This window comes from Pyrus communis, chromosome 17 (genome assembly GCF_041283825.1).
Source record: "Pyrus communis isolate YQ-2024b chromosome 17, ASM4128382v1, whole genome shotgun sequence".
Classification (NCBI taxonomy): Eukaryota; Viridiplantae; Streptophyta; class Magnoliopsida; order Rosales; family Rosaceae; genus Pyrus; species Pyrus communis.
The window spans coordinates 4521600-4548599 of NC_142581.1; the positions used below are offsets into that span (position 1 = coordinate 4521600).

General features: G+C 39.4%; 2 protein-coding genes across 2 annotated transcripts; one reads left to right on the top strand and one right to left on the bottom strand.

Annotated features, from left to right (window-relative positions):
* Positions 1 to 1642: 1642 nt before the first annotated feature.
* LOC137709226 (transcription factor HHO6-like) lies at positions 1643 to 4408 on the bottom strand. Its single transcript, XM_068448324.2, has 5 exons — positions 4234 to 4408; positions 3377 to 3516; positions 2981 to 3254; positions 2770 to 2846; positions 1643 to 1875 (listed from the first exon to the last, which is right to left on the bottom strand). Exons 1-5 carry the CDS (start codon positions 4406 to 4408, stop codon positions 1675 to 1677), a joined length of 867 nt encoding a protein of 288 aa, XP_068304425.1. The 3' UTR covers positions 1643 to 1674.
* A 3042-nt stretch (positions 4409 to 7450) lies between these two features.
* LOC137749362 (auxin transport protein BIG) lies at positions 7451 to 26879 on the top strand. Its single transcript, XM_068489459.2, has 14 exons — positions 7451 to 7816; positions 8068 to 8174; positions 9177 to 9342; positions 9436 to 15494; positions 15617 to 16231; positions 16357 to 16537; positions 17135 to 17369; positions 17460 to 21992; positions 22100 to 22322; positions 22666 to 23067; positions 23603 to 23746; positions 23833 to 24852; positions 25230 to 25736; positions 25841 to 26879. Exons 1-14 carry the CDS (start codon positions 7558 to 7560, stop codon positions 26663 to 26665), a joined length of 15276 nt encoding a protein of 5091 aa, XP_068345560.1. The 5' UTR covers positions 7451 to 7557; the 3' UTR covers positions 26666 to 26879.
* The last annotated feature ends 121 nt before the right edge of the window (positions 26880 to 27000 follow it).

Sequence of the window (27000 nt, forward strand, 5' to 3'; positions counted from 1 at the left end):
GAAGGAAATCTTAACGGATGATCTTGCAACCCTTCCCCAAAAGCTACGAATAAAGTCCTTAACGACGACGGTCCAACATTGAGACGCCGTCACCTATGCCCCTCAAGTCCTTGCACAACATGACGCCAAAAGACTCCGCATTACCTTAGCGGCCCTAGGGTTTTGTTTCGTGCAGACAAAGCTATACCTTCTGACGAAATCGGGTATATCAATATGTGGATTTCACAAGCATTGAAGTAAATTAACTCCATTTTTGACAACGATGTCGGGGAATTGTGGAATTTTCCAGACTCTCGACTAGCAATTTTTAACGTCAGGAGGCTAACCCTTATGGAGAAGAATAAGTTGATGAGGTTCTTCGAGCTTGTTTGGCAGCACTTGGAAGCCCCTGATGGTGGTGGTGGTGGTGACCAGGGGAGTAAAGAAAATAGTCGAAGTTCAAAAATTTCAGATGAGGATTTGGAGAGCCCCTTTGTTAACTTCCTAAACAGAATGACATTGCCAAGATCAAATCGTAAGAATCACTTGACAATTATTTTATTTTCGGTTTTGATCCTCTTAGCTTTCATCACAAGCTTTATATATGTTCCAAATTGCTTGGTATGATTGCTCTTAATTTTCTGGACACTTGTTTTTTTACAACAAATTCAGAGAGGGGATTCGAACTTGGGTGCATGCGGTGTTAAACTATTAGCTTTTGATTGGTTATAATGATTGATTTCATGGAATGAAAATGAACAAAAATCTGAAAACCGGGGATGTCCGACTAGTCGATGAACTGATCTGATAGAGGCAGAGAGAGGAAAGCAAAGTGCTCTGCTTTAGGCTGGGTGAATAGCTCGGGAGTTTTTTTATTTTTTCCTCTCAAAGTCGGCTGGTGCCTTATTTTACTTGGCTTTCAAACTCACCGGTTCTCATTTCTGTAGAGGTTTATATACATATATTAATTTGTTACAATAATTAAGAAACTTACTTTAACAGATGGTGAAGTACACTGCTCTAACTCACTTCACTAAACCCAGATTTGCAGACACTTTTGTTTTTAGGAAACTTTACACACCAGTAGTTGAACCAGTATACAATACCTCTTAACACTCGAACTGTTTGTGGACAACAAAAAGCACTCTTTGCTGCTGGTCACTTCATTTTTTGTCTTCCCTTCTTTAGATAGGACATCATTGTAATAGGCTTCACTTCTTTCCACTTATAAAATTTATGGGCAGCCTACAATAGCATTGACTGAATGCCGTTGCCAAGATTAATTATTCGATATAGTTTCTAATACGTCTCAAAAATAATATATCTTCGGTATGCTGAGAACTTATGTCATCTTCTCGTGTAGAATTATTTTATATGTCATTGCCATGGTAAAAGATAGAGCCATGGTGGCTAGGGGAATATTTATTACCACCATGGCTCTACCTTTTACCAATTTTTTTTTAAATGCAATTTCTAACATGGCACCTATATGAATTTGTAAAAAATAAAGATAAATGAATAAATAAATATGACATTCTCATCCCTTAACTACAAATCACGGTCTCATGCATAACAAAAGTATATAAATGTTGAAATGTTGAACTATTTGCATTTTAACTATCACTTCCCAAATAAAGAGTACAATTGACCAAAATAGAAATATAAATATGCCGGCAGATCATCTGTCACCACATATTACCGACTTGTCTTTGCTTTCTTGTTTGGAATGTCCCTGCTTCTACCGCCACCGTTTGAAGACCCTACTCCAACTCTTACTCCACCGTTGCTTGCATCGAGCTGCTGTTGTTGCTGCCAATAGTCCCTGTAGAAATGGGGTGCCCTTTGGCCACTTGTGGCAGAGGCCGGTTGGACTCCTCGGTTGTTAAGTCTGTACTTCTGCGAAACCCACAAAGGGGATATGTATTTTCCATCAGATTCAGCACCACATCAAGGAGATCAAAGTCTAGCAACAATACTCATAAAATTTGAAGAAATTTTTATGAGCGACGTAATGTTACTAATCCACTTGATATAATATAGGTAGACAACAAACTTCACATGATTTGGGGACCATAGGCGTAAATGGCCTAGTTTGGTTTTGTTTGCACTGGCATTGTTTCATCCGGCCAAGTTAAAGTTTTATCTGGGTCTCTTTTGTAATAACTCAAAGGTATTGGGTGCTGCTGCAAATATTTTTGACTTCCTATCATTTACGTGTGACGTACGTACAACCATAACCAATATGGATTTTTTTTTAGTTCTAACGAGTTTCTTGAGCTTATACACTTAGCAAAGGCTGAAAAGCTAACATAAATGATGGAGAATTATTCCCACATAACAAGACATATCATTTATTTATAGAAGATTTCATTCATAATATCACCGAAGTTTTTAATGATAAGTGGTTAAGTTGAAGGCAATATTGATGATGTTAATAGTGGATCATATTAAGCCTAAAAGTTTATTAATAAATTACGCCAATTAAGCTTCGCTTCAATTCGTTATTCCTATCACGTATATAGCACTTCGAACAAATTATCACATACCATTTTATCGCTTGTATTTCTATGCAACATATAGGAATAAGTTTATTAATAAATTGCACTAAAATTACTAAGAAAATGAGTTAAAGGAGAATGACAATTGGAATCAAACACTCTAGTGGTTAAGAACTACCGGTTATCTTACCTCCGAAGTTTTGTGTTCGAAGCTCCATCTCCTAAATACGGCTTGCATTAAAACAAAAACAAGAGTATATTTGTATAATTGTATTCAAGGTTTCAAACCAACCTGCAGATGACTCTTGACTTGGTCGTGGGTTAGCCCATCGACCTGCATGACAGCTTGTATCTGCTTTGGAGTAGCCTCTGCTCAACAATAAGCACATAACAAACTACATATTAGCATCAAGCCAAAAACCTGCAGTCCTAGATATCATATCCCACCATAAAAATGACTCAACTAATTCTATGAATATATTGTCACAACTCATTTGCCTCACCTTGAGGACCTCCAAGTAAACTCATGGCCTCCAGAAACCTTACTTGGAGCTCCGGCGTCCAGCTCCTCCTTTTGTTCTTCAGGTTTGGCAGCGCTAGTGGCAGTGGAAGCTGTTGCTGTGGCTGGGACTCCGGTTGTGCCTGTGGTTTTGACTCTAGCTCAAAATCGTCGGCCGCCATGTTCAAATCGCATGGGAACGGCGTAGGGCTTGTTGGCTCTTTGTTCACCATCATTCCCATCTGACTAGATGATTGGGAACATTGGAAAGTCATCACCTTTTACAAAATAATTAAAATGAGTTAAATTGTTAGATACATTGTAATCTATCAAAAACCACACGACCAGATAAAAATGAAGTTATTGATGAACTTTTGCATGTCTGTATCACCATGTTTACCTGCTTGTGATCAGTAGTATCTATGCCATATGCCTTAGGGTTGAACGGAGGAGATGAGCTCTTGTATTTTCTGAACGCACTCCGTCGTTCAGATTGATGATCGGAGAGTTCTAAAATCTCATTCTTGAGGACTTGTACAGCTACATGATCACAACAACAACAAAAATCAATAAAAAAAAAAAAATCAAGCAAACCCGTTAGAGGCAACTTTACTTATGTCAAACCTTTCAACTGATTCCTTAAAGAGAAATAGGGAAAAAAATGAAATAAGGGCCGGCTGCATGTGTAAAATTCAGTACAAATTTTAAGTAACACTCTCACAGTATGATAAACTGAGGCAAAAACAAATAAACAAATAAATCAAAACAAATCTATGAGAGGTAACTTTACATGTAAAAAACCGTTCAACTATTTAATTAAAAGAGAAATAGGGAAAATAAAATAAAGTAAGGGTCAGTCGGATGTGTAAATTTAAGGAAAACCAGATAACGCGCGCGCTTACCGTCCGGTAACAGGAGCAGAAGAAAAAAAAAAAAAAAAAAAAATCAAAACAAAATAACCACAGGAGAGGTAACTTCACATAGATCAAACCATTTAACTATTTTCTTAAAGAGAAAAAGGGTAAAAGATAAAAGAAGGGTCCGGTCGGATGTGGAATAAACAGTTAACATGCTCATCGTCCGATATCAGAAGCAGCCGATGAGGCAAAGAAAATCAATCAAATAAACCCATAAGAGGTAATCAATTTAACATATATATATATCAAACCCTTCAACTATATTCTTAAAGATAAATAGGAAAAATAAATAAATTAGGGCCGTCCGGATGTGTAAATTTGGAAACAATAACGCGCTCACCGTCCGATAAGAGGAGCACAGAGTGAGGCATCTCAGTTCTAAACGCTTCTAATTTACGAAGCTCTTCTTGATGTTTTTGAAGGTGCTCATTTAAAACAGACAATTTTTGTGAAACATTTTCAATGTTTGCCAACTTAAGACTCAATGTAAGCTCAAGATGATTTGAAGAAGCCATTTTTTTTTTACTCTATATTTTAGAGGCCGATCTTGCTACCTAGGTATGTCTCTCTCTCTCTCTCTCTCTCTCACACACACACACACACACAAATATTGGTTGGTGGTGGAGACTAGAGGACAGAGAGAGTTGGTATATATAAAGAGAGTGAGAGTATAGGAAGGAGTGAAAAGTAAAGAAGAGATCCACAGAATTCAATTGATGCCATTTGCTTTAACAAAAAGTGCATTCGGAAATCCCAACGAGAGAATAGGTTTACTTAAATTGCAGATTCTCCCATACACTCTGTTAGATTTTGAAAACTAAATTCTGTCTTGTGGAATTAAAAAATAAATTATAAGTACAAACTAGAAAGGAAAAAAAAAGTAGGTTTTATATATTCCAAACCAATTAATTGATAAATTCCAAACCAATTAATTGATAAATTCCAACCAATTAATCTGTTTGTTTGTGTATGGAATGAGGAAGTGACTTGGTAAAAATTCTAATTTAGAAACGGTTGCCAACTTACACCATATATACAATTTTCTCCAAAAGAATATTCATGTCCATATATAAAAAAATATTTTCCTAATCACATGGTATTTCCAAAATAGGAGCAAGTTGGTGTAAATAAATTTGAAATTACTGTCATTGGTATTGAAACACTGAAATAGTATTTGAACTATTCACCATTGCTATAACGTCCTGAGTTCGATTCTCGATCTTTAGGATGCACAAAATAATGAATGAATATGAAAGGAAACACTTTTTTCTTTCCACAATAATATTCATCCACGTTGAGTACCTCTTAGAATGCGTTGCTATGCGTGAGTTGTCATCCTTATCCGACTTGCACCTTTTTAAGAAGGCTCTTTAATGAAAAGGAGGGAAACTTCACATGATGCCAAACAAGAGCAACTCTCATACTAGGTTAAGATCAATGTGCGGTTGGGTGGAATTAAAATATAATGGGTTTTACTTTGTTTGTGAGAGTTGTTCTATGGATGGTGTGGTTCGAGTGCCTTTACATAAGTTTTTCTCTTATATAAACTAGCTTATTTTCTCCTTTGTACTTTTCTTCTTTTCTCTCTTTAGTTATCTTTTCATTTATTCAATTCAAAAATTTTGTTTTTCGATAAATGATAATATCTACGCTAAGGAGTGGGGAGTGTGCTAAGCCTTACAATAAGTTTGCCATAATAATGTGGTTTGATTTCGCCTTTGGCGAGAATCAAACTTAAGACCTCTCACTTACAAGCGAAAATAAATCACACTAGACCATAGTACTAAGTGGCAATTCAAAAGCTAGAAACAAAAAATTGTGAAGAGTGTACAGACAAAATAGGGGAGTGCGAGATCACTACCCTTATCATAAGTGTATTTTGTTAGCCTGAAAAACTTAGTGAAAAGAGTAATGCTACACTTGTCACGTTTTATATGGGACATTTGTGCAACGGAATGAGGTCCACCAATACAAATATATGATAAAAATAATGTTTTTATAATAAAAAGTACTAATCAAAATCAACATGAATACAGTCAATAATCTTTTTTTTTTCTTCTGCCAATATGATTTAGGGAAATTCGAAACTATAAGAAAAGAAATGGCATTGAATCAAAGCGCTAATTTACTAATACATATCCAGCATTTAATATGAGAACCAAAATGTTCTAAATAACAGTTATAAATATGTACAAAACTCTAAAAATTGAAACCAAAACAATAATGTGTACTGTGTGAGCTTATAACCAAGCCGAATTTTAAAATAATGCATTATTAGATCAATTAAGCGTGACTCCAGGCCTACGGGGCGTCCGCCGTGCATAGACAATGAATAACAAATGTGGAAGAGATTCTTTCCGGATCTATGCATTCGGAGCTCAGGAATCAAATGATCTGAACTTTTAAAATTTGATTCTACGGTAAAAAATTATTGTAGTTTTTAAAAATTTTTACTAATTTCTCTGCTTTTAGCCGTTAGATCAAAATTTAAAGGTCTGGATCATTTAATTCCTAGGCTCTAGATGTATAAATCCGGAGAGGACTCTTTCCTAACAAATGATACGTTGAATTCTAGGTAATTGGTTATTCTTCTGTCAAATTACAAATTCCCCCTTCATTATATTATGGTAGTGTTATACAATACTTGCATACATATAAACAAAAACTATTCAAAAATTAAATAATACTTCTTAAAATATACATAACACAATTAAATAACAAATTTCAATAACAAGATTAGCTTTGTATTATGGGCTACAACTTATTTCATATGCTTTGCTCTCTTCGTTCATTTATGTATTCTCTTTTGAACACGATATTCATTATTATTGCACACGCAAAGTGCAGCATTCACAAAGTTTAAAGAAAATTAAGAAGTATCAACAACTTTTAGCACAGTGCTACTTTCTTTTATGTGTGAAATTCCAATTCCCTACTTAAAGATAAAGAAAATAAATGCGAATTTCAGGCTCATATTTTACACGGTAAGTTATGAATTTAATTATTGGCTCTAGTAAACTACATAATGGTGATTAGAAAAAGACTCAAATACCTCTGTAAGTCTTTTTAACTTAAAAAAAAAAAAGAATTAGCATAGCGAAGCCCAGCCGGTGTTTTTTGAAAAAAGAGAAATAATAAAGCATCCCTAGGATCACTTTTGCTTGGGAATAAAGCAAAGCTTTTGTTCCTTTGTCGTTGTTTGTTCTAAATAGTAAAAGCAAGTTAATTTTCTACCATGTTTTTGTTCCATATTTTTCTATCATCTTAGTTGGTATTTGATGTGGACAATCACATCATTTGAATTAATCAGATTTTTAAATTTAGTTCATTATTTAATAAACTAATAATGAAGAAAAATTAGTTAATTAAATGATAATTGTGGTATACAAAGAGTCTTTTTTCTTTCGTTAGATTTATAAATTTTTCAAATGACGTGGCTGTTTGAGATGCAATAAAAATGTGGTTTAAAAATACGGTAAGAATAAAGTTTTTTACCAATTCGTCACTAGATTCCTCTACACCGCCTTATAAACATTATTATCTTTCCCCTAAAACCCATTTCATTTTCCTTACCTCTCTCTACTTCCGACCCCAAACACTCTTCCTCCTCCTCCTCTCTCTCTATCCGATGCTCTGAACCTCGCACTCGATCGTCTCGCTCGCCATGGCCGAGACCTTCACCAGACTCGCCGAATCTATCTACTCCGACGGCAAGCCCATCTCGTCCACTGATCTCCTGCAGAGGCTGCGCTCCTCCCCCGACTCGATCAGACCGGGACTCGAGAACCTTCTCCCGATTCTAAAACGTGGCGTTGAGGCCGCCGGAGACGGTAAGCTAGGGCTCCAATCATGGACCGATTCTCAAATTCAAGCTGTGTGTTCGATTTCCTACGCCGTCGCTTCCTCCTCTCGATCTCTGTCCGGTACATGAGCTTCCTTTCATCTTCTTCTATGTGAAATTAGTTGCCTTTTGTTTGTTTTTTGAATATTGATGCTTTCTTGTTAATATAGAAGTAGACGATATCGAATTCGAAGTACTTCATTCTAAGTTGCAGCTAATTTTATATGTTTTGTAGTTTTTATTGCTTCTAAATCTTAAAGATTGCAATTTTGAAGCGTTAATGGAGTGTTGAGGTAATAAATGTACTTAATTTGGTCGTGATTGCGTGTACAGTGGAGCAAGCGGATGCGGTAATTGTTGCTATTGTGCAACAGTCGTTGGAATTTGCTGTGTGTTATTTGGAAAGATCAGAATTTAGCAGCGAAGATATAAGCATTCAGGTTAGTTAGTTCTACTTTCCATATCAAGTTCGGATGACTCGTTTAGTTTGAATGTTATTATTTTTGCGCACCTGCGTTAATCATTTGAAAGGCGATTGTTTTGTATATTTGTTTATGGTTATTGTTTTGAGGACCTATGAATTAGTCATGCACATTTTGCTATTATTCTCTAATATCAGATTGTATGATTGTTGGTGATGGAAAACACACTAATTGGTTTTCGTAGTTGTTAAATCAACTCTGATGGTGGGGATCAACCTTTTTAATAGCGCAGTATAATTATTGAATTCATTGTGTCTTTTCTGATTGGTTGGCGCATTTTATGAGTGTTGAGCTCCATGTTTTTTCTTTTAGGCACAGTACTAGTAATTGGATATTGCTTTTGCCATCAACTGGAATTTGCAAGTAATTTCAGATGTGATGTATGCTGTTTTTTTTATTTTATGCAAAGTTGCAAACAAATAAATGTATTACAGCGACAACACAATGAAAGACGGACAATATATATATGTAGTGTGAACTGCTTCTTGCGTGGGCACTCTGCCTCATTTTAAAAAATGGTAAGATAAATTTTTTGGGTCCGTTTTCCATAAATATTAAGTATTCAAGTCAGGCACCTCCTTTACCTCTTGACACAGTCTATTCTAATTATCCTTCAACCACTCCAGTGTTGAGGCACTCTGTGGCTCTAATATTGTGCGCTTTGCTGTCATGTGCTTAGAGGCCTACAACTATCATGTCTAATAGATGAAAATCAATAACATTAACACTGACCGTTTCTTGTATGAATGGAGGAGAGAGAGGGAGTGACTTTTTTTATTTTTTTCTGGGTCCTCTATCCTGATCCTTGTGAATATATGTATGAGTTACTTTTTTGTTGAGTTGGTTTCTGTGTTTTCCATAAGTGTGGTCCCCAAGGTATTAGTGTTTATGCACTTTTGGGGAGGGAATGAATAATGGCTCAAATTTTTGTTTATAATTCAACCTTTGTTTGGTTTGCAGAATAGTATGGTGCAGCTTTTGGAGATGGCATTGATTAATAGAATGGATAAAACGCCTGATGTGCTGCAACCTTGTTCGGTAGATAGCCTGGTGGACTTGTTACCATCTGTTACCCGTAGTTCTTGTGGTAATGATCTTGACAACTACATTAAGTGTGGTCCTCAAGGTAATAGTTTGGCTCATAAGAATTGATATCTTCTACTGTTGTTCTCTCATGGTTTGCTTCGTACTGATACTAGCTGTTTGTGTGTCTGAGAAGGTGTCAATTGCTCAAGGGCAGAGAAACCAGTGGATCGCCTGTTTATGTCTTTAGCTTCTGAGTGCATACAATCAGATAAGCAAACCACTGGGTTTGGTGGCCCTGCTTTCCACCAGGATTTCAACAAATTAGTTTTTCTATCCCAGCATTGGGCAGCTGTTCATGCAGGGTGCATTCAACGTTTGATTTTGCTCTGCAAGGAGCACATTGTGCTCCCAGATATGTTTGATGAGAAGATTGCTGGGCCATACATCTGTAAGAGGCTGTCTTTCAGTTTGAGGATTATAAAGCTACTTCGAAGTCTTACAAAGGACATCCCATATATTGAACATGATGTGTCATTGTTGCAAGCAGTTGCTTCTTTTGCTGATGCAGTGCCTGGGTTGTTTAGACCTTGCTTCGAGTTTGTAAATAGCCATATTGCAGTCGAAGGTAGTTTTGAGAGCCTCAGTCTGTTGATATTGGAAGACTTTCTTGAACTTGTCCGGGTTACTTTCTGCAACAGCAGTGTTTTCTTGAATGTCCAAGTCTGTGTGGTAGCTTCCATACTAGACAATTTAGATGCTTCTGTATGGAGATATAACAAGACTGCTGCTAACCTGAAGCCCCCACTAGCTTATTTTCCTCGTGTTGTTGTCCACATATTGATGCTCATTCATGACCTTAAGAGGCAGACTAGTCGGGCTATCAATTGGAAGGAGTTAGATACAGAGCTTACTGGAAGTAGCATCAATTTTCTTGATTCTCCTTCGTGCCTTGTTCATTCTGAGAAAATTCCTTTACTCCAAAGTTACACATTTGAACATCTGGTGCAAATAATATTCCCTTCCTCAAAGCAGTGGATGGACGATCTGATGCATCTTATATTTTTCCTTCATTCTGAGGGAGTAAAACTGAGACCAAAAGTGGAGAGATCATATTCTAGTTGTGCAAAAACTACTTGCAGCTCCGAATTAGAAAATGTGGTTTGCCATGAAGATGAAGCCCTTTTTGGAGACCTTTTCTCTGAGAGTGGTCGTGGGTCTACAGACGGTTATGATCAGCCACCAGCGGCTGTTAATTCTAGCTCTAGCCAGAGTAATATGCCAATGGAAGCTGCTACGGAGCTGTTGAGGTTTCTTAAAGGGTTCGTCTTCTCTCCTGAATGGCATCCGTCTGTTTTTGAGGATGGCCGTGTGAAGCTTAGCAGAAGCCATATTGATATTTTTCTGTCCTTACTCTACGGCCAGGGATATCCTGAGGATAGGAGTCCTGAGTGCTCTTCCCTTTCACATGAAGAGAAAAAGATTGGGCATACCCATGAACTTTGTTTTGATTTGTTGCAAGACCTGATCTCACACCATGCATTACCTGATTCACTGGAAGAGTACTTTGTTGAGAAGATTTTGAATGTTGAGAATGAGAATGATATTTTTGTTTACAATAATCAGACCCTTACCCTGCTAGCTCACACCCTTTTCTGTAGGGTGGGTTTGTCTGGTAGCCGGTTGAGAACCCAAATTTTTAGGGGCTTTGTTGATTTTATTGTTGAGAAGACCAAAACTGTTTCTTTAAAATCCCCTACCTTGAAGGAACTTCTTGACGCCCTTCCATGTGCTTTTCATATTGAGATTCTTCTTATGGCATTTCACTTATCATCCGAAGAGGAAAAAACATCACAGGCGAAATTAATATTTTCTGCTCTTAGAGCAGTTGGTGCTCCAACTTCGGGTTTTAACAGTACACATTTGTCTTGCTGGGCTCTACTGGTTTCAAGGTTGATTTTAGTGCTTCGCCATATGATATTTTACCCACAGACTTGTCCTTCGTCCTTGCTTGTACCTCTGCGGTCCAAGTTGAGGGAGGCTCCGTACTCCAGTTCACAGCTTGGAGCGAACGATCATTTGTCATCTTGGGTCTCAGTGGTATTTAAGAATGTAATGAGCGCATCATTTGAAGAAGAGTCTGACATCAGTCCCTTGATTCATCAACTGATTGATACATCTGCCTTCCCTGCTTCACAGTCTCTAGATCATGTGGATGTTGACTCCTTATGCTTGAACTGGTACGAGATCTGTTCAACCATTTCGTCAATTCTGGGATTGTGGAAAGGCAAACAGGCTGCAGCGGTGGAGGATCTTATTGTTGAAAGATACATTTTCATACTTTGTTGGGATTTTCCAACTCTAGGTACTTCAAGGGAACGTCAGCTTCCTTCAAGTAGCAATCCACAGACTTTTGACGTTTCTGACATGGAAAACTTCTTTTTCTTCAGCCATTCAATTCTAGGTCATCAGGCTGCTGTTGATGCGAAAACTAATTCTCAAGTTGTAGTTCAGCTGCTTCAGCACTTATCTGAGCACACTGAGGAAGTAGGCTGGGGTTTCTTGAGAAATGCAAGATGGCTGTCTTTGGCACTCACCTTGCTTGATGTTGGGATCTCGAGGTATGGCATGAAGAATAAAGTCCCAGGAGTGGGTTCAGACTGGATAGAGAACATGTCCAAGGACAATGAGTATATTGCTGTTGCTGAAGGTCTGATTGCCTCTTTAATGAACGCTGATCAAGTTTCGATTTTGTTGAAGACATTTTCATCTTTGCTGAACAGTTATTTACTGGCTTATCAGAAAGCTTTTGTGGCTACCTTTGGTAATAGCCAGAAGGATGCTGATGGGTTTTCACCATTGTTGCTTTTTAAGCATTCAGGATTTGACAAATGCCTTCAGGATGAGCTAGGAAAGACTGGAACTTATTCGTTCCATCTGGAGTCTGTTATTGACCCCTTGGCTAAGTTTGACGCTATTATTGACAAAAGAGCTTCAGGAATTTTGTGTGGGGCCTCCTGGCAATGTATGCTGCATGGTTTCCCACTGAATCTTCAGACTTCCAGTGGTGTTCTCCTTTCTTGCATTCTTAGCATTAGAGGGATCATTTCCATTCTGGTTGGTCTGCTTAAAATGAAAGATATGATAGGAAATGTCTGCTTGGAGAATGAAGTGCTTCATCAAATTCTTGATATGGCAGTGACAATCAAGTCTGATAGGATTTTTGAAAGCATTCATGGGAAATGTGAAACCATATATGATAGCTTGAGTGTAGGTTTGGGAGGATCAGACTGTGCCAATTTAATTCTATTAGAGCACCTAGAAGGATTTTTAAGGGATATCAATGCCAGAGGAGTAAGTGACAGCACTATCCATGAGTGCATAATTACCAAAGCTATTGATACAATGGATAGCCTAAGGAAAGACCCTGCAACGGTTGATTATTTTAAATTCTATCTTGGTAAAGAAGATGTCCCCGAGCAGGTGAAGGAGCTATTTGGTGTGCAGCGTGGCAATCTACTGGTTCTAATTGACTCTTTACATAATTGTTACTCTGAAACAGTTAACATAAGGGTTCTTAACTTTTTTGTTGATCTGTTAACTGGAGAGCAGTTTCCTGATCTTAAACAGAAGATCCAAAACAAGTTTCTTGGCATGGACTTGATTTTGCTTTCCAAATGGTTGGAGAAGAGGCTGTTAGGTTGTGTAACAGAAGCTTCAGGTGGAGTTAATAGTTCAAAAGGAAGTTCCATCTCTCTGAGAGAGTCAACTATGAACTTTATTTTATGCATTGTATCGTCACCTCCTAATTTGAATTCAACAGAACTGCAGAGTCATATTTTTGAAGCTGTTCTGGTTTCCCTTGGACCTGCATTTTTGCAATTTGATATTCATGTTGCCAAATCATTTTTCCAATTTGTTGTTCAACTGTCTAAGGGGGATGCTTCAGTGAGATTGCTTTTAAAGAAGACCATAATGCTGATGGAAAAGTTATCTGGCAATGATTGCCTGCTACCAGGTCTGAAGTTTCTTTTTGGCTTTTTTGGGAGTGTCTTAAGTGATTGTGGGTCTGGCAAGAATACCTTAGAAAGGTCGTCCGGGAAGTCTCTGCCTGTAAATGCTCTTGGTGGTGTGGGACCTATGGCTTCAAGGCCAGTAGGATCGAGGAAAAACTCCGAGGCATTGGTCCTTTCTTCTAATCAAGAAGATGGTTCCATCGCTCTTGAATGTGATGCAACTTCTGTAGACGAGGATGAGGATGATGGAACTTCTGATGGTGAGGTGGCCAGCCTGGACAAGGATGATGAAGAGGATACTAACAGTGAAAGGGCCCTTGCTTCTAAAGTTTGCACATTTACTTCTAGTGGTAGCAATTTCATGGAACAACATTGGTACTTCTGTTATACATGTGATCTGACAGTGTCAAAAGGCTGTTGCTCTGTGTGTGCAAAAGTTTGTCATCGCGGTCATCGTGTTGTTTATTCTCGCTCTAGTCGTTTCTTTTGTGACTGTGGAGCTGGGGGTGTTAGAGGAAGCAACTGTCAGTGCTTAAAGCCACGCAAGTTCACTGGAAGTAGTAGCGCTCCCGTCCATAGTGCTAGTAATTTCCAGGCTCTATTACCCTTCACGGAGGATGGAGAGCAGCTTCCTGAAAGTGATTCAGATTTTGATGAGGATACTAGTACTGAGGTAGATAACTCATCCATCCCAAGAGAGCTTCAAGATGGGATCACACCATTGCTTGAAGAACTTGATGTTGAAGGTCAGGTGCTTGAACTTTGCTCTTCATTGTTCCCATACATAACTTGTAAAAGAGACTCGAACTTGTCAAAAGATAATAAAATCGCTCTTGGTAAAGACAAAGTGCTGTCTTTTGGTGTTGATCTCTTGCAATTGAAGAAGGCATATAAAAGTGGGTCCTTAGACCTGAAGGTAAAGGCCGACTATTCAAATGCCAAAGAACTTAAATCACATTTAGCTAGTGGGTCTCTTGTGAAATCCTTGCTCAGTGTCAGTATTCGAGGGCGACTTGCTGTTGGAGAAGGTGATAAAGTTGCTATATTTGATGTTGTGCAGTTGATTGGACAGGCCACCATTGCACCAGTGACGGCAGACAAGACCAATGTTAAGCCTCTCTCTAAGAATGTTGTTCGGTTTGAAATCGTGCATCTTACTTTCAATCCAGTGGTAGAGAATTATCTTGCAGTAGCAGGCTATGAAGATTGCCAGGTCCTCACTGTTAATCCTCGTGGTGAAGTGACTGATCGTCTTGCCATTGAACTGGCACTGCAAGGTGCATATATTAAACGTGTTGACTGGGTTCCAGGTTCTCAGGTTCAATTGATGGTCATTACCAACAGATTTGTCAAAATATATGATCTATCTCAGGACAACATCAGTCCTATACACTACTTTACACTGCCAGATGATATGATTGTGGATGCAACACTTGTTGTGGCTTCTCAGGGGAGGATGTTTCTTATTGTTCTCTCAGAATATGGAAGGCTGTTTAGGCTAGAATTGTCAGTGGAAGGTAATGTTGGGGCTACACCTTTGAAGGAAGTAATCCAGACACAGGATGAAGTAATAGACGCGAAGGGCTCATCGTTGTACTTTTCTTCAGCGTACAAATTACTTTTCCTATCTTATCAAGATGGCACTACCTTGGTAGGCCGGCTAAGCCCCAATGCCTCATCTCTAAGTGAGATATCTACCATATATGAAGAGGAACAAGATGGTAAACAGCGGTCTGCGGGACTTCATCGTTGGAAGGAATTGCTGGCTGACAGTGGTTTATTTGTTTGCTTCTCAAGTATAAAATCAAACTCTGCCATTGCTGTATCTATGGGATTGCACGAGTTATTTGCACAGAACTTGCGACATGCAGTGGGTTCGACTTCACCTCTAGTTGGAGTAACTGCTTATAAGCCTTTATCCAAAGATAAGATTCACTGTCTTGTTTTACACGATGATGGTAGCCTTCAGATATACTCACATACACCAATGGGAGTCGATGCCAGTGCTAGTGCAACAGCAGAGAAAGTAAAAAAATTGGGTTCTGGAATTCTCAGCAACAAGGCTTATGCCGGCATTAACCCAGAATTCCCACTTGATTTTTTTGAGAAAACAGTGTGCATAACAGCGGATGTGAAATTGGGTGGTGATGCCATCAGAAATGGTGATTCTGAACGGGCTAAGCAGAGCTTGGCATCTGAGGATGGCTTTCTAGAAAGTCCAAGCCCTGCAGGATGTAAGGTAATTGTTGCAAGGGTCTAGTGACCTGACACTCATGGCATGGTTTAGAGTCTAATTTTTTTGGTTTTTATCTCCTTTCTTCTATAGTTTATGGTTCTAACATTACTGTTTTTTTCCCTCAGATATCTGTCTCCAATTCGAACTCCGATATCATCATGGTTGGGTTTCGTGTGCATGTGGGTAATACATCAGCAAACCATATACCTACTGATATAACTATTTTCCATAGGGTGATTAAATTAGATGAGGGCATGCGTTCTTGGTATGATATACCATTTACAGTTGCTGAGTCACTCCTTGCTGACGAAGAATTTACAATCACTGTTGGACCCACATTTAATGGATCTGCTTTGCCTAGAATTGACTGTCTTGAAGTATACGGTAGAGCTAAAGATGAATTTGGCTGGAAAGAGAAAATGGATGCTGTACTTGATATGGAAGCTCGTGTGCTTGGTTGTAATTCGTTGCTTTCAGAATCTGGGAAAAAACGCCGGTCAATGCAGTCTGCTCCTATGCAGGAGCAGGTCATAGCTGATGGTCTTAAGCTTCTATCCAGGATTTACTCCTGTAGATCTCGTGGTAGCTCAAAAGTTGAGGAATTTAGTCCGGAGCTGAGCAAACTCAGGTGCAAGCAGTTATTGGAAAAAATATATGAGAGTGATCGAGAGCCCTTGTTGCAGGCTGCTGCTTGCCATGTCTTGCAGGCTGTGTTCCCCAAAAAAGACACTTACTATCAAGTATGTGAATTAGCAATTAATAAAGTACCCACTGTCCGTAGATACATTAGCAATTTTATCAGTGTCCTTGTTTATGCATAAGGAATGAAGAAATGTGTTGTTTAATTATCAACTGACATCTTCAGGTTAAGGACACGATGCGGCTTCTTGGAGTGGTGAAATCAACCTCTGTACTCTCTTCAAGGCTTGGGGTTGGTGGTACTGCAGGGGCATGGATAATTGAAGAGTTTACAGCCCAGATGCGTGCAGTATCTAAGATTGCATTGCACCGTCGCCCGAATCTGGCAACTTTCTTGGAGATACATGGTAGTTTCACATTAACCAGTGCACTGAATTGCTTACATGTTTAAGAATTCAATCTTTTGTGTTGAATGTAGTATATGAACCTTAAGCAAGAACCAGATCTTCATACAAATGCATATGGCAGATGTCCAATCAATATAGTTAATTGTTTATGGAAGTTACGTCTGATTCATGGTAGATTACTTTCCATAAGATTTAATCAAGTGCTTGTTGCATTACTTCCCTTGTAGTCTCTGGTAAAGTTGATATGATTCTTGTACATTAATTATATAGATGGTTTAATTACTTCTATGTTATTTCTCGTGTAAATCTATATTGGTCTACACTGTGTAGCTTTTTAATTTTTGGGCATTCTGATTGGCAGCACTTTTTAGTTCCATGTGACTAATATTTTCATTGTTTCCTACACAATTATGTTTTGCTAAACTGTTATGTTGGAATTTTCGTGGTGTTAGCTTTGTTAATTTTTGTACACCTAAACTTTAGGTGGTGTTACAAGTTTATGCATAAGTTTTGTTATCACAGTTACTGCATTCATCCTGCATCTGTGATATATTTCATGTGAAACTAACGGATCTGTGATTCCAATCCCTCATCCAGGTTCTGAAGTTATTGATGGGCTTTTTCAAGTTCTTTGGGGAATTTTGGACTTAGAGCAGCTTGACACACAAACAATGAACAACATTGTTGTATCTTCGGTAGATCTGATTTATTGTTATGCTGAATGCCTGGCTTTACATGGAAAGGGTACAGGGGTACACTCTGTTGGACCTGCTGCTGTATTATTCAAAAAGCTTCTCTTTTCGTCCAATGAGGCTGTTCAAACATCAACAAGGTAGTAAATTCTTAATACTTATTTGTTTAATATCTTCAACTTGTTTTTAGTTTGTTCTATTATTCACTTAAACTACCATTTCTGTTTCAGCTTGGCTGTATCTTCAAGGTTGCTTCAGGTTCCATTTCCAAAGCAAACTATGTTGGCCACCGACGATGCTGTAGAAAATGTAGTATCTGCACCTGTGCATGCTGACACAACTGGTGGAAATGCCCAAGTCATGATTGAAGAAGATTCTATCACTTCATCTGTTCAATACTGCTGTGATGGTTGCACCACTGTTCCTATACTCAGAAGGCGATGGCATTGTACTATTTGTCCTGATTTTGATCTTTGTGAGGCATGCTATGAAGTACAGGATGCAGATCGTCTCCCTCCACTACACTCCAGAGATCATCCTATGACAGCAATACCCATTGAAGTGGAATCATTAGGCGGAGATGGCAATGAGTTTCTCTTCACACCGGATGATGTAAGTGATTCAAGCATATTGCCAGCATCTGCAGATGCCAGGACTCAGAATTCAGCCCCAACAATTCATGTCCTGGAACCCAACGAGTCTGGGGAGTTTTCTGGTTCAGTGAATGACTCTGTTTCAATTTCTGCTTCGACACGGGCTTTAAATTCTTTACTTCTCTCTGAGCTTCTTGAACAATTAAAAGGGTGGATGCAATCGATGTCGGGGGTCCGGGCAATCCCTGTTATGCAGCTCTTCTACAGATTATCATCTGCTGTTGGTGGACCTTTCACAGACACCTCAAAGCCTGAAAGCTTAAATCTGGAGAAATTGATTAGATGGTTTTTGGATGAGCTTAATCTGAACCAACCTTTTGTTGCCAAATCCCGCTCTTCATTTGGGGAAGTTGCAATACTTGTATTCATATTCTTTACCTTGATGCTACGAAACTGGCACCAGCCTGGCAGTGATAGTTCCATGCCAAAACCTAGTGGGACAACAGATACACATGATAAAAGCATCATCCAGATTTCACCCTCCATCTCGGTTGCTGCCTCATCTTCTTTGGATGATCAAGAGAAAAATGACTTTGCATCGCAGCTGCTCCAAGCATGCAATTCTCTTAGGCAACAGTCTGTTATCAGTTACCTGATGGATATACTGCAACAGTTAGTGCATGTTTTTAAGTCCCCTTCTGTTAATTATGAAAACGCAGGACCTGGTTCTGGATGCGGTGCTCTATTAACAGTTCGTAGGGATGTAGCGGCTGGCAATTTTTCTCCTTTCTTTTCAGACTCATATGCAAAAGCCCACCGTACAGATATATTTGTGGACTACCATAGGTTGCTGTTGGAGAATACCTTCCGGCTGGTATACACCTTGGTTAGACCTGAAAAGCAAGACAAGACGGGGGAGAAAGAGAAGGTTTCAAAGATCCCCTCTGGCAAGGATTTGAAGCTAGATGGATATCAAGATGTTCTCTGCAGTTACATTAACAATCCTCACACAACTTTCGTGAGAAGATATGCAAGGAGGCTTTTCCTCCATCTTTGTGGAAGCAAAACTCACTATTACACCGTGCGAGACTCCTGGCAATTCTCAAGTGAGATGAAAAAACTTTACAAACATGTAAACAAGTCGGGTGGGTTTCAAAATCATTTGTCATATGAGAGAAGTGTTACGATAGTTAAGTGCCTCTCAACAATGGCTGAAGTAGCTGCAGCACGACCTCGTAACTGGCAGAAGTACTGTTTGAAACATACAGATTTCCTACCATTCTTGATTAATGGAGTGTTCCATCTTGCGGAAGAGTCAGTTATTCAGATTTTGAAGCTGTTGAATCTTTCCTTTTACACGGGAAAGGATGTTGGTCATTTATTACAGAAAACTGAAGCTGTGGATTCAGGTATTAATTCAAACAAATCAGGGACACAATCTCAGGATCCCAAAAAGAAGAAGAAAGGTGAAGAAGGAACAGAATCTGGTTCGGAAAAGTCTTATGTGGATATGGAGTCTCTGATATATATCTTCACTGACAAGGGTGGAGATGTCTTGAAGCAATTCATTGATTGCTTTTTGCTTGAATGGAATTCTAGGTCTGTGCGTGCAGAGGCCAAGTGTGTTCTTTATGGTGTGTGGCATCATGCTAAGCCATCATTCAAGGAAACTATGGTGGTGACTCTCTTGGAGAAAGTAAAATGTCTACCGATGTATGGTCAAAATATTGTTGAGTATACTGAACTTATCACATGGTTGCTGGGTAAAGTTCCAGATGTCAGCTCAAAGCAACAGAGCAGTGAGCTTGTGGATCGATGCTTAACCCCTGATGTAGTCAAATGCATCTTTGAGACACTTCATTCACAAAATGAGCTTTTAGCTAATCATCCAAATTCCCGCATATACAACACTTTAAGTGGATTAGTCGAATTTGATGGGTACTATCTTGAGAGTGAGCCTTGTGTTGCCTGCAGCTCTCCAGAGGTGCCATACAGCAGGATGAAGCTTGAAAGTCTGAAATCTGAAACAAAGTTCACGGATAATCGCATCATAGTGAAATGCACTGGGAGTTACACCATCCAGACAGTGACCATGAATGTCCATGATGCGCGAAAGCCTAAATCAGTGAAAGTCTTGAACCTGTATTACAATAATCGACCAGTGGCTGACTTGTCAGAGTTGAAAAATAATTGGTCTCTGTGGAAACGTGCCAAGAGTTGCCATCTCACTTTCAATCAGACTGAACTGAAAGTGGACTTTCCCATTCCAATTACAGCTTGTAACTTCATGATTGAGCTGGATTCCTTCTACGAAAATCTCCAGGCTTTGTCTCTTGAACCATTGCAATGCCCACGTTGCAGTCGACCTGTCACTGATAAGCATGGTATTTGTGGCAATTGCCATGAGAATGCTTATCAGTGCAGGCAGTGCCGCAACATTAATTATGAAAATCTGGATTCCTTTCTATGCAACGAGTGTGGCTATAGTAAATATGGTAGATTTGAGTTCAATTTCATGGCAAAGCCAAGTTTTACTTTTGATGACATGGAGAATGATGAAGATATGAAGAGAGGGTTGGCTGCTATAGAAACTGAATCAGAAAATGCTCATAGGAGATATCAGCAACTTCTAGGATTCAAGAAGCCCCTGCTTAAGATTGTGTCGAGTGTCGGTGAGATTGAAATGGACTCGCAATCGCAGCAAATGATGGTCGCCTTACCTGGGCCTACATGCAAGATTAATCGTAAAATAGTTCTTCTTGGTGTCCTGTATGGTGATAAGTGCAAAACAGCTTTTGATTCTGTCAGCAAGAGTGTGCAGACACTGCAAGGGTTACGCCGGGTTTTGATGAATTATTTGCACCAGAAACAGTCTGTTAACGGAGTGGCTGCTTCCAGATTTGTGGTTTCTAGGTCTCCAAATAATTGCTATGGCTGTGCTTCTACATTTGTGACGCAGTGTCTTGAAGTCTTACAGGTCCTATCAAAGCATCCAAACTCCAAGAGACAACTTGTTGCTGCTGGCATTTTAACGGAACTATTTGAAAATAACATTCATCAAGGTCCTAAAACAGCTCGTATCCAAGCTAGGGCCGTTCTTTGTGCATTCTCTGAGGGTGATATAAATGCAGTGACCGAGTTGAACAGCTTAATTCAGAAAAAGGTTATGTATTGCCTTGAACATCATCGCTCTATGGACATTGCTCTGGCCACTCGTGAAGAGTTGTCATTGCTGTCAGAAGTATGTTCTCTCACTGATGAATTTTGGGAATCAAGATTGCGTGTTGTTTTTCAGCTGCTATTTTCTTCTATTAAATTGGGTGCTAAGCATCCTGCCATTTCTGAGCATGTCATTCTTCCTTGTCTGAGGATTATATCTCAGGCATGTACTCCTCCAAAACCTGATGTACCAGATAAAGAGCCTAATACGGGAAAAGCTACTACTGGTTCGCAGAGCAATGATGAAAGTAATTCAAATAAGTCTGGATCTTTGGGTGGACATGGTGGTGGTACCAAGTCAGCGGAACCACTAGATAAGAACTGGGATGCATCTCAAAAGACTCAGGACATTCAATTATTAAGCTATGCAGAATGGGAGAAGGGAGCATCATATCTTGATTTTGTTAGAAGGCAGTACAAAGTGTCGCAGTCTGTTAAAGGTGGTAGCCAGAAGACTCGACCTCAGAGACAAGAATTCCTGGCTCTTAAATATGCACTCAGGTGGAAGAGGCATACTAGTAAGACAGCTAATAATGACTTGTCAGCATTTGAGCTGGGGGCATGGGTTACAGAACTTGCTCTTAGTGCTTGTTCTCAATCTATAAGGTCAGAGATGTGCATGTTGATAAGTCTGCTCTGTGCTCAGAGTGCATCAAGACGATTTCGGTTATTGAACTTACTAGTGTCCTTGCTACCAGCAACTCTTTCTGCTGGTGAAAGTGCTGCGGAATATTTTGAGTCTCTGTTCAAGATGATAGATTCAGAAGATGCTCGCCTGTTTTTGACCGTGCGTGGATGTCTTGGTACAATTGGTAAACTAATTACTCAAGAAGTTGGCAATGTTGAATCTCTAGAAAGGAGCATGCGTATTGACATTTCTCAAGGATTCATACTTCACAAGCTTATAGAGCTGCTTGGTAAATTTTTGGAGGTTCCGAATATTCGATCCAGGTATGACTGGTTTCTTTACTAATTTCAAATTTTGTGCTTAACTGATTCCATTCTTTGAAAAAACTTTCATGCTTAAGCTTAACAAATTTTGTTCATCTTGATGTCAGATTCATGCGAGACAATTTGCTGTCGGAAGTTCTTGAGGCTCTTATTGTTATTCACAGCTTGATAGTGCAGAAGACAAAGTTAATCAGTGATTGCAATCGGCTCCTGAAAGACCTTTTAGATAGCCTTCTGCTTGAAAGCAGTGAAAATAAACGGCAGTTCATTAGAGCCTGCATCTGTGGTTTGCAAAACCACGTGGAGGAGAGAAAAGGACGAACTTGTCTGGTATGGTTGATAAACTTACTTTCGTGCATTCTCTGCTTTGTAAATGATGCTTCCAGACTGGTTTATCAAAATAACTCATCAAAATGCTAATATACTGATACCTAATTATACATTTGTAGTACGGTAAAACTTTTGCTGTGTCTAGATAAAAGTCACTGTTTCTTGGGTTCTTTATAGTTTGTATAAGGCTCACCTTCTCATATTTGCTTGTGTTCTTCACATAACTTTTTTTGTTTTTTTTGTTTTTTTTTTTTTTTTTTTTTGTGTATGCGTATGCACGGGGTTCCTTTGTTTTGCTTTCACTGACTTAGGTCCCAGCACTCACATTCAACTATATGAACAGTTTATCCTGGAGCAGCTCTGCAATCTGATATGCCCATCAAAACCAGAGCCAGTGTATCTGCTGGTTCTAAACAAGGCACATACACAAGAAGAGTTCATTAGGGGATCTATGACAAAGAATCCCTATTCTAGTTCTGAGATTGGTCCTCTGATGCGTGATGTCAAGAACAAAATTTGCCATCAGTTGGATCTGCTAGGTCTTCTTGAAGATGACTATGGGATGGAATTGTTAGTTGCTGGGAACATTATCTCCCTTGATTTGAGCATAGCTCAAGTCTATGAGCAAGTCTGGAAGAAGTCAAGTCAGTCTTCCAATGCCATGGCCAATACGACATTGTTATCTCCCAATGCTGTTCCATCAGCTAGAGACTCTCCACCTATGATAGTGACCTTTCGGCTTCAGGTTGGTTATAGCTGTTCTCATCTAACTTTCCCATGTACAAGTCTGCGTACTGACAAGTATTTTCTTCTGAATGACAAAGGAGTAACCCTATTTCTCCATTTCCGTACCAATATATGATGTTTGGTCACACTTCCATCATTGCATAAATGAAATTCAAACAAAACTGACATTTAAATTGCATAGAAAAGAAAATTTATTTCTCTATCAAATCACGTATAGTTTCTAACAGATCAAAATCATAGATTTGAGATGTTGTGCTTCACCCAATCATTTTAAATTCATTTTGTAGCTAAATTTTGAATCCATCCATGAATTTTGCTAAAATCTAAAGATAGATGCTCATTATAATCTTTCAGCCAACTTGATATTGAAATAATAATCTCATATTTCAAAAGCGTTCATCCAAATGCAACCTGACATCATTTATTCCTAATGGATGAATATTGACGTTTTCTATTATGTTTGGTCGTCTGACGACTCTTTACCTTGATATTCATTTGATCATATATATTCTCTTTTTGGATACAATTTTCAGGGCTTAGATGGTGAAGCAACTGAGCCTATGATAAAAGAATTGGAAGAAGATAGAGAGGAGTCACAAGATCCAGAGGTTGAGTTTGCCATTGCAGGTGCTGTTCGTGAGTATGGTGGGCTGGAAATTATATTGAACATGATCCAGGTGTGTTTCATATTTCATTATTCCTTCTTTACTTTTGAAGTGAAACCTTTTGCTGCCTATTATCTGACTTATAATATGATTTACAGCATCTGCGAGATGATTTCAAGTCCAACCAAGAGCAGTTGGTGGCTGTTCTAAATCTCCTCATGCATTGCTGTAAAATAAGAGAGAACAGACGAGCTTTGCTGAGGTTAGGAGCTTTAGGTCTACTCCTTGAAACGGCAAGACATGCCTTTTCTGTTGATGCCATGGAGCCAGCTGAAGGCATTCTTCTCATTGTTGAGAGTCTGACTCTGGAAGCTAATGAAAGTGATAACATTAGCATCACACAAAGTGCTCTTACTGTCACTAGTGAAGAGACCGGTGAACAGGCCAAGAAAATAGTCCTCATGTTTCTGGAGAGATTATCTCATCCTTTGGGCCTTAAGAAATCAAACAAACAGCAGAGGAACAATGAGATGGTTGCAAGAATCTTGCCCTACTTGACATATGGTGAACCTGCTGCAATGGAAGCGCTTATCCAACACTTCAGCCCACCCTTGCAGGACTGGAGGGAATACGATCGGCTGCAAAGAGAACATGAAGCTGACCCAAAAGATGAAAGCATCGCCCAGCAAGCTGCCAAGCAGAGGTTCACGTTGGAAAATTTTGTAAGGGTATCTGAGTCTCTTAAAACAAGTTCCTGCGGAGATAGACTGAAAGACATTATTCTTGAGAGGGGCATTACTGGCGTTGCAGTTAGACATCTGAGGGATAGTTTTTCAGCTGCGGGACAGGCTGGCTTTAAATCTAGTGCAGAATGGGCAATGGGCTTGACACTGCCATCTGTCCCACTGATATTGTCTATGCTGAGAGGCTTGTCGACAGGACATTTGGCCACTCAAAAGTGTATTGATGAGGGAGGGATTTTACCTTTACTTCATGCTTTGGAAGGGGTCCCGGGGGAAAACGAGATAGGCGCGAGGGCTGAGAACTTATTGGACACCCTTTCAAATAAGGAGGGAAAAGGAGATGGCTTTTTGGAGGAGAAGGTGCGGAGGTTGAGACATGCCACCAGGGATGAAATGAGGCGTAGAGCTCTAAGGAGAAGAGAGGAATTGCTTCTGGTAATTCATTGAGCTTTTTTTTTTTATATATAGTTATTGAGAATTCTTTTTATAGTTTATTTTTGAATTATATGAAAGCAGGTGCCCAGTGAAGGAGATTGTTATCATGTTACAGAATTCGATATGGAAAATAAGGGTACCTAATAGTTATTCTCTACTTAAAACAGGAGTTCAGGTTTCCTTAGGGGGTCAGCGATTGAAAGAAATATAAATTTACTAGATTGTAAGAGACGATTCTCATGGTAGAATTAGGATAGAATTTAGTTCTTATTGCATTTATTTTCTTGTTTGACGTTCCTGTAAATAGTTTTGAGAAAATGAGTATAACTAATTACTAGTGGTGAAACTGATGGTTCCTTTCTTATCCGTAAACTCAGGGTCTTGGAATGCGACAAGAGCTAGCTTCACATGGCGGTGAGCGTATTGTTGTTTCACGACCATTACTTGAAGGTTTAGAAGACGTGGAGGAAGAGGAGGAGGATGGCTTAGCATGCATGGTTTGCCGAGAGGGTTACAGTCTGAGGCCTACTGACCTACTTGGTGTTTACTCTTATAGCAAGCGAGTGAATTTAGGTGCAGGGACTTCTGGAAGCGCACGTGGGGAGTGTGTTTATACAACTGTTAGTTATTTCAACATTATTCATTTCCAGTGCCATCAGGAAGCCAAGAGAGCAGATGCTGCTCTGAAAAATCCAAAGAAGGAGTGGGAAGGAGCAACTCTCAGAAATAATGAATCTCTTTGCAATTCTTTGTTCCCTGTGAGAGGTCCGTCTGTTCCTTTAGCGCAGTATATTCGCTATGTTGACCAGTACTGGGACAACCTCAATGCTCTTGGACGTGCTGATGGAAGCCGCCTTCGGCTGTTGACTTATGACATTGTTCTGGTACCATATCTTCTTCACACTTTTCTTCTGTCTTGTTATTTAGCCTTTCCGTCGTGCATTATCTTGAATTTGGACCTTATAATTATGGATGTTCTGTTACGTAGATGCTAGCTCGTTTTGCGACCGGGGCATCATTTAGTGCAGAATGCAGAGGTGGTGGAAGGGAAAGCAACTCCAGATTTCTTCCTTTCATGATCCAAATGGCACGTCACCTTCTCGATCAGGGAAGCTCATCTCAGCGTCATACAATGGCCAAGTCTCTGACAGCATATTTGTCATCGTCTGCATCAGATTCTAGGACTTCTACTCCTGAGAAACAACCGTCTATGGGATCTGAAGAAACTGTCCAGTTTATGATGGTGAATTCACTTCTTTCAGAATCTCATGAATCCTGGTTGCAACACCGCCGTGCCTTCTTGCAGCGTGGAATATACCATGCCTACATGCAGCACACTCATGGTCGGTCAGCAGGTCGCACATCATCCAGTTCATCTCCTGTAGTCAATATAGAGTCTGGTAATACAAGCCAAAGTCCTAGTGCAGAGATTGGGGGTGCCGATGAGCTTTTGTCCGTTATTCGACCAATGCTTGTCTACACTGGCTTGATTGAGCAGTTGCAACGTTTCTTCAAGGTCAAAAAACCAGCAAATGCGGCACCGGCCCCAACAGAAGGTACATCGGGAGTATCTGAAGGGGATGACAGTGGAAGCTTGGAAGTTTGGGAGGTAGTGATGAAAGAGCGGCTTTTGAACGTAAAGGAGATGGTGGATTTCTCGAAGGAAATGCTATCATGGCTTGACGAGATGAGTTCCGCGAGCGATTTGCAGGAGGCATTTGACATAATCGGTGTTTTAGCGGATGTGCTGTCTGGTGGCATTACCAACTGTGAGGACTTTGTACGTGCAGCAATCGATGCGGGGCGAGGCTGAAGATTCGGTTAACTACCGGCGTCGAATGTGTTGCTGTTGTTGGCTGCGGGATTTTCTTTTAATTTAGGCAAATAGTAATACTTGTAAAATTACTTACCCCCATTTCATGGGGTTCAGAATCTTCGGCCTCCGTACATATCTGATATCTGTCTCTTCTGAGTTTGTTGTACACGTATGGCTCCTTGGTAGTAAAATTAATTTTTCTCCCTAAAAATCTGCAATTTACTGATTTTATTAAATTTATGTTTCTCCCTACAATTCTACAGGTCTGCAACAATTTTACCTCAAGTGCAAGTTTCTCTTCAAATTTCCAGTTTCGTGTGTGAAGTTGCTTT

Coding starts and splice junctions, on each gene's coding strand:
- LOC137749362 (XM_068489459.2), top strand. CDS start 7,558: ATGGCCGAGACCTTCACCAGACTCGCCGAATCTATCTACTCCGACGGC. Junction 9,343..9,435: donor CATTAAGTGTGGTCCTCAAG/GTAATAGTTTGG, acceptor GTGTCTGAGAAG/GTGTCAATTGCTCAAGGGCA. Junction 16,538..17,134: donor AACTTTCTTGGAGATACATG/GTAGTTTCACAT, acceptor TCCCTCATCCAG/GTTCTGAAGTTATTGATGGG.
- LOC137709226 (XM_068448324.2), bottom strand. CDS start 4,408: ATGGCTTCTTCAAATCATCTTGAGCTTACATTGAGTCTTAAGTTGGCA. Junction 3,255..3,376: donor ATACTACTGATCACAAGCAG/GTAAACATGGTG, acceptor ATTTTGTAAAAG/GTGATGACTTTCCAATGTTC. Junction 1,876..2,769: donor AAGTCAAGAGTCATCTGCAG/GTTGGTTTGAAA, acceptor TGGGTTTCGCAG/AAGTACAGACTTAACAACCG.